General features: G+C 48.6%; 1 protein-coding gene across 1 annotated transcript in view; it reads left to right on the top strand.

Annotated features, from left to right (window-relative positions):
* The first annotated feature begins 1,592 nt into the window (after positions 1-1,592).
* The window catches only part of LOC121002356 (general transcription factor II-I repeat domain-containing protein 2-like), a 28,796-nt gene continuing 22,617 nt past the window's right edge, over positions 1,593-7,771 (top strand). Inside the window, 2 exon segments of the mRNA XM_040433821.1 lie at positions 1,593-1,912; positions 1,914-2,629. Coding sequence (XP_040289755.1) covers positions 1,593-1,912; positions 1,914-2,629 — 1,036 coding nt within the window.

Here is a 7,771-nt window from a genome sequence, read left to right as displayed (position 1 = left end):
ACTGTTTTGTCATGTAAACTCATTTGCATAAACTTGGGCATATGGGAAAGACATGAAAGTTAGCAGAATCTGCCTTGTTTTTCAGCTGAAACATTATTTGCATAGTGTTGGGGGTTTCCACTGTAGGGCCACCTCAGGGTGTCTTGATATGCGACATAGCTCCCAAGTACCATTCCAGCCAAATCCACTCTCCTAACGCCATATGGTGCTCCTTCCACTCTGAAGCCTGCTGTGCGCCCATACATCATTTTTTTAGCACATATGGGGTGTTTCTGTAAACTCCAGATTCAGGGTAATAGATTTTGAGTTTTGTTGGGCTGTTTACCCTTAATGTGTTGCAGAAATCATAGATTAAAATTTAAAATCTGCTAAAAGAAGTGAAATTTAGAAATTTCAATCCCATTTTCCTTTAATTCTCGCGGGGCACTTAAAGGGTTAACAAAGTTAGCAAAATCAGTTTTGAATAGCTTGAGGGGTGTAGTTTCTAAAATGTGGTGATTTATGGGTGGTTTCTAATAAGTAAGCCCCAAGTGACATCATAACTGAACTGGTCCTTAAAAAATTGGGTTTTGGAAATTTTCTTAAAAATTTTAAGATTTGCTTCTAAACTTCTAAGCCTTCTAACGTCCCCAAAAATAAAATGTCATTTTCAAAATGATCCGAACATGAAGTAGACATATGGGGAATATAAAGTAATAACTATTTCTGGAGGTATTATTATGTATTATAAAAGTCGAGAAATTAAAATTCAAATTTTTTTTTTGTAAATTTGTTTTTTATTTTATTTATAAAAATGAAATATTTTGACGCAAATTTACCAGTGTCATGAAGTACAATATGTGACCAGAAAACAATCTCAGAATGGCCTGGATAAGTAAAAGTGTTTTAAAGTTATCAGCACATAAAGTGACACAGATTTGCTAAAAATGGCCTGGTCCTTAAGGTGAAAAAATGGTAGGGTCCTGAAAGGGTTAAGCAGATCAATTGTAATTCTCAGTATGCATGGACTGGTAGATGTTACACAAATGCACTTTCCACAGTTCTAACAGGTGGCATGGCTGGTCACCAGCAAAGGTAGTTAATAGGGCAATGTGTTTCTTGAAAGCAATTCTCACACTGCGCTTCTCTAGTTAAACTGGGTACAAAACTTTCTCTTGCTGCAATGCAACCTCAGGGCAGACCCTAACATCAGAGCAAGCTCTGCACCTTTTTTGAACAGGTTGCTGTATTTACAATGTACCTGTCCTCTGCGGGATGTGGATATTCTCTTACGCAGATGTATATCCAGACACCAGAAGAAAATTCCTGAACAAAGAAGCTGTAGAGAATAGGTGTCAAACTCTGGCCCGCGGGCCAAATTTGGCCCGCAGTGTAATTATATTTGGCCCGCGAGGCTATACCAAATGACTACTAGAGCTAGCCCGCCGGTCTTATACAGCGCATTCATTCATCGCTAATACTACAAATCCCATAATGCCTTGCTGATGTTTTGGCGCGTCAATAAGGACAGGTCCCAGAAACGCCCTCTCCTGTGTGACAGAAGTCATAGCGATCTCAAGCTACAACTGTCACTGTGGAACCCCTTCCCAAAAATGGCAAAAAGAAAGGCAGACAACAGGAACTTTCTGGACAGGTGGGAGACAGAATATCTGTTTACATATGTAAAAGACAGACCTGTTTGTCTGATTTGTGGAGTCAACGTGGCTATAACTAAGGAGTACAACATTCGACGACACTATGAAACAAAACACCATGACAAGTACAAGGACCTGGACATGACTCAAAAGAGCCAGAAAGTGGAGGAGATGAAAAGAAGTTTGGTTTCACAACAGAATATGTTCAAAAAAGCCACATCACAAAGTGAGGCTGCTGTAAAAGCTAGTTATATTGTAGAAGTAGAGATCGCAAAATCAGCCCTTTAATGAGGGAGAGGTTGTGAAAAAGTGCATGTTGAAAGTTTGTGACATCGTGTGCCCAGAGAAAAAGCAAGCCTTTTCAAACGTGAGCCTGAGCAGAAACACAGTAGCTGATCGCACATGTGATCTTGCCACCAATCTGTATGACCAGCTTTTGGAAAAGGGAAAAGATTTCGTTGCATTCTCCCTTGCTGTGGATGAGAGCAGCGACGCATCTGATACTGCTCAGCTGTCAGTCTTCATCCGTGGAGTGGACTCAAATATGTGTGTTACGGAGGAGCTATTGGGATTCAAATCAATGCATGGCACAACCACAGGAAAGGAAATCTTTGAGGAGGTTTCCAAATGCGTAACTGAAATAAAGCTGTCGTGGGATAAACTCGTGGGATTAACGACAGATGGTGCGCCAGCGATGTGCGGTAAAACAAGTGGACTGGTGGGCAGGGTCCGGGAGAAGATGCAGGAAGAGAACTGTGCAGGTGAACTAACTGTTTATCACTGCATCATACATCAGGAATCACTGTGTGGCAAAGCCCTAAAGATGGAGCATGTTATGACCACAGTAACACAAGTAGTTAACTTTATAAGAGCCAAAGGTCTGAATCACCGCCAGTTTAAGTCTTTTCTGGAGGAGTGTGGTTCGGCGTATTCAGACGTGCCGTATCACACAGGTGAGGTGAGATGGTTAAGCCGAGGAAAAGTACTGAATAGATGTTTTTTTTAATAGGATGGAAGAATCTCCTCCGGCTATAAACCTACCCTGTTCCCCCTTTTAAATAAACCACACCAACACTTACTTGCTTGGTATAATGACCATGGTGGCCAACTTTATTATTCCACGCATAACAAAACCACATCGTACACCATATAACATTAATAATAATAATAATAACAATAATAACAATAACCATAATAACATCCGGCATTTTACACACATAACAAGGATCCTGGAGGGCAACCCAAACGAGCCGTATCCTCCTTCACCGCTTCACTTCAAGACTTACCCTTGGCCGCACTCACCGACCCAAGGGCACCAACTCCTTGAAGTATACTAGTATCCCCCCCTGTAGGCCTTGTAGCCCAAACAGGGGACCCATCCTCGTCATTAACAAACCATCTGAGATGCAGGCTCCAACATGTCCTGCACCTCTTAACCATTGAATTGCTCCCCAGGATCCTATTTCCATCAGCCACCGACAACCACCGGTGACACCTCACCTGTGGGCGTCCCGCCAAACCCTAATGGCCGTCTCCAAACCCTCCTGGATACCCAAAGCCCACATATCTATGCCCACATCATTCAGATGTACGCCATCATCTCTTAAGAATTGAGGCGACGCCGCCTCCAATTCCCGATGACGAACAACAATCCCACCTTGCCTGCGCACAAACCGTCCCACCTCTTTATTCAATTTTGCCCGGGCTTTGTTAATCCGCTCCATCGACCTAGCAAACCGCCAGCAACGCCGCGCCACCACCTCTGACCACACCAGCAACAGATCCGGAAACTCCGACAATAAACGTAGCACATCCAATTTGATATCCCGAATAACATCCCGGGAACGCCGCACCCCCAAATCGTTGCCTCCAACGTGAAGCACCAATATATCAGGTGGCCGATCTAAAGTGGCATTCATGTGAATTTCAGGCAGAACCCGCCCCCAAAGTAGCCCCCTCAAACCAATCCAACGAACTAGCAATTCCTCCACCGGGAAACCCAACTGGCGTCCATTCCTTCTAACATCGGCGCGTAAGGCCCCCCAGTAGACGTAGGAATGCCCGAAGATCCATGCGAGACACGGCGCTGCCCCTAAAACAAAATAACATAGTTGTGACAACAGATCCAACACACTGAATCCCGTAACAACGCCACCCACCCCACAATCACAACAAATGAGGCCGAATATAAGAGTGAAAACAATCCGACTCCCAACGCCCAATACGTTTAATAACCTCTTCCCCGAGCCCCCACTTAGACGCCTCCGTCGCAGCCCCTATCCTAAAAAAATGAGACGCATATTCATTAACGGGGAGCCCCGCTGCGCCCAGACATTTTTTAAATACCGCAATAAATTGAAAACGCGACAACCGCGAACCGTCCCGGTGAATCAACAAAGAACCCCAACCATCAGGCCGCACCTCCAAATACTCATTCACACAACGCACCGGACAAAGCGCAGACCCAACCAAAGGCCTGAGCCACAAAACTGAACCCTTACCGAACTGATCCGTTTTTGACCTGCGTATCACACACCGTAAACCGCCATCTCCCAACCAAACATCCTCCCTCAACAAACCACCATCACCCGAACGACTGGCAGAAACCAATTCCGAAATCCGAAAGGCTCCGAAAAAGGCCAACGAAAACGCCGCCCTAAACAAAAGCGCTTCAAATTCAGACACACAAACCACACCTGCTTTCTCCCACAAGACTTGTAACACATCAAAAGAAACCGGCCGTCTACCGTCCTTACGAATCGTACCCCGTCTATAACCTTTTAGCGCCTGCCGAACCATAAAACACCGAGACACATCCGTAATTCCCCGCACCCGCAACCAAAAGGCAACAGCCGCCACCCTCTTAGACACCACAGAAAAAGACAAACCTTCCGCATAACATGAACCTACCCAAAAAACCAACAAAGTCTGAAGCTCCTCAACCGAACTATACCCCCCAACTCGCTCTATCAGCTCCTCCCACAACAACCATACTGACTAATATGCCGACCACGTACCTCTACTGAGTGACTGACCAATCAAGCCCGCTGACACCCCAAGGCCACGCTCCAGAGCCACTGGGAACAGGACAAGCCCTGAACTTCGGCGCCTGGCGCCAGACTGCGGAAACGATCCCACTGAAAACGAGAAAGGGAATCTGCGAGTGAGTTATCTACACCTGGAACATGTACCGCGACAAAACATGCATTCAAACGCAGCCCCCGCAACACCAAATGCCTGAGTAAATTTAACACCGGCGGAGAATTAGCCGTCTGGCTATTAATCGCCTGCACTACCCCCATGTTGTCACAATAAAACCGAACTCGCCGATTCCTGAGCCAATCCCCCCACAACTCAGTAGCCAAAACTATGGGAAAAAGCTCCAACAGAACCAAGTTGCTAAGGAAACCAGCCCGTTCCCACTCCACAGGCCACGCACCCGCACTCCATTGCCCCAGGCAAAAAAACCCATATCCACACGAACTCGCGGCATCAGAAAACAACTCCAAATCCACACTACTAATCGCTTCCTCCATCCACATTGACCGCCCATTATATTCCCCCAGAAAATTCTCCCACACCGCCAAATCCTCCTTTACCGCAACAGGCAATCGCAAATAATGAAAAGGGGCGACCACCCCAGCCGTAGCTAACGCTAAACGCCGACAAAAAACCCTACCCATTGGTAAAATACGACAAGCGATATTCAATTTTCCCAATACAGACTGAACCCGCTTAAGCTGAACCTTCTTAGCTTTCCTCAGAAAAACAACCTCCTCCAACAAATCAGACACCTTGTTGTCCGGTAACCGACATTCCATGGCCATGCTGTCGATTTCTATCCCCAAAAACGTAATGACCGTGGAAGGCCCTTCCGTTTTTTCCCCGGCTAAAGGAATACCAAACCTCCCTGCAACTCGCTCCATCGTGCGCAACAACACCGGACACACCTTGGATCCAGCCGGACCTAAAAACAAAAAATCGTCCAAATAATGTAGCACCGAGTTCCATCCAGACTCCTGTTTCACCACCCACTCCAGAAAAGAACTAAACGATTCAAACAGTGAACAAGAAATTGCGCAGCCCATAGGCAAACAACAATCCACATAATAACAACCATCCCATTGAAATCCCAGCAAATGCAAACTATCCGGGTGAATGGGCAACAACCGAAAAGCAGCCTCAATATCCGTCTTAGCAAGCAAGGCGCCCTGCCCAAAACGCCTAACCCACCGCACCGCCGCATCAAAAGACGTATAAGACACAGAGCACAACTCATCCGCTATTCCATCATTCACAGACCCCCCTTGCGGATAAGATAAATGATGAATAAGTCTAAACTTATTGGGTTCCTTCTTGGGAACCAACCCCAACGGGGACACCCACAAGTCGGGCAAGGGGAGCTCACTAAAGGGGCCTACAACCCTGCCCGCAGCGACCTCCTTCTCAATCTTCTCCCTCACCACATCCGGATGACGCAATGCTGATGGCAAATTCCGCACCGACAAACACGGCACAACTGAACTACACGGGATCACAAAACCCTTAGTAAACCCCGCCAGCAAAAACCGCCCAACCTCCTTATTTGGATAACTCTTTAAATAGGGCTCCATCTCTCCCACCCTCACCGGAGTCACCCCTCTTCTGCACAACCTCGGGTCCCTTACCCTTCCCTCGCTTGAAGCAGCGCGACAAACTATGGGAACCACCACAACCGGAACACTCGTGCTTGTACCGGCAATCTGACAAGAACCTACAATGTCCCTCATTGTATTGCCAACAACAGCCTTTTCTACCTCCTCCCTGTGATTCAGAAGCCGAGGAACCCCCGGCCGATCCCCGAAAAGGCTGAGGGCCACTCCTAGGTGCCGCCATCAATCGCATCCATAGACCGATGTCCTTATGGTCCCACCTTATATTAGGCCTGACCGCCTTCCGTTGCCGGAACTGCTCATCATACCTTAGCCACGCCACACCCCCATACGTCCGATGAGCCTCCCCTATCGCATCCATATAACAGAACAGCGCAGAGCAATGTTCAGGCGATTTTTCCCCAACCACGCTGGCCAAAATCGCAAATGCCTGCAGCCAATTCTGAAAAGTACGTGGGATCAACCTGTACCGCCTCCTTTCCTCATCCTCCTTTTTACTGTCATCTGGCCTTCCACGATCCAAATTAAATTTTTCTAAAGGGAGCAAAGAAAATATTTCTACATATTCATCCCTCCAGATTTCTTGCTTTAAATGAGACCCCAGTGGCCCTTCAAAGCACACATAAATTTCACCTTTTGCTGCATCCGACAACCGAACGCCATCCCCCACTTCACTTCTACCCCCCGCCGCAGAGGCCTGCACACCACCGGTGCCCACGCTATCCCCAACACCCGCCGTACCTTGTACCGTCCCTTGCTCTAGGGTCCCGCCCGCCTGCACAGGCGCCCAGACCGACGCCGGAGATGAAGGCGCTCCTGACCCCAACCGTGACAACAAAGACAACATCCCTGACAGAACCTCCCGCGCCAAATTATCTGAACCCCCCCACTATACTGAACATCACTCCCAGCTAACATCTGCCCCGTCGTCATCTCACCTGGCCGTCCCCGGACAGATCCTCCGGCAGCCGCCTCTTCCCTCGGAGATGTCCCCGCCGGCGAGCTCGCTCCACATGGCACGGCCAGATCCAGAGTTGCTTCATCCCTTCCGCCTGCCGCGACATCCTCTCCCGATTCCAGCTCTCCTTCCTCCATAAGCGCAGCCTCCCCCTCAGGACACCGGCGTGAGGGGAGGGTAACCGTCCGCACCCCAGCCGGGCAGGCCTCATCCTCTGGCCGCAGTTCCAAAATCGCTCCTGCTCCACTAGTTACCGACTCAGCTGCAATCCTGCAGCCAGCCGCCACACCATGCCGCCGATCAGTGTATATGGCCCCAGCTTCCTCCCTGACGTTCATCTGGCTGCCATGCCGCCGACCCACCGAACGGGGTCCCGACGTACCTGCATCACATCCAGCCGCTGCGCACCGATCCTCCTCACACTGAAGCTGCCGGCCAGAAACCCTCCGCCGCAGCGCCGGAGACGCCAGCTCTTCACTCACAGGTAGGCCCAAGCCCGCAGACAGCCCAGCCGCGACACTTCTTCT

Source organism: Bufo bufo, chromosome 5 (genome assembly GCF_905171765.1).
Source record: "Bufo bufo chromosome 5, aBufBuf1.1, whole genome shotgun sequence".
In the NCBI taxonomy this organism is placed as follows: Eukaryota; Metazoa; Chordata; class Amphibia; order Anura; family Bufonidae; genus Bufo; species Bufo bufo.
This window is presented reverse-complemented; position numbering and strand designations above follow the sequence as displayed.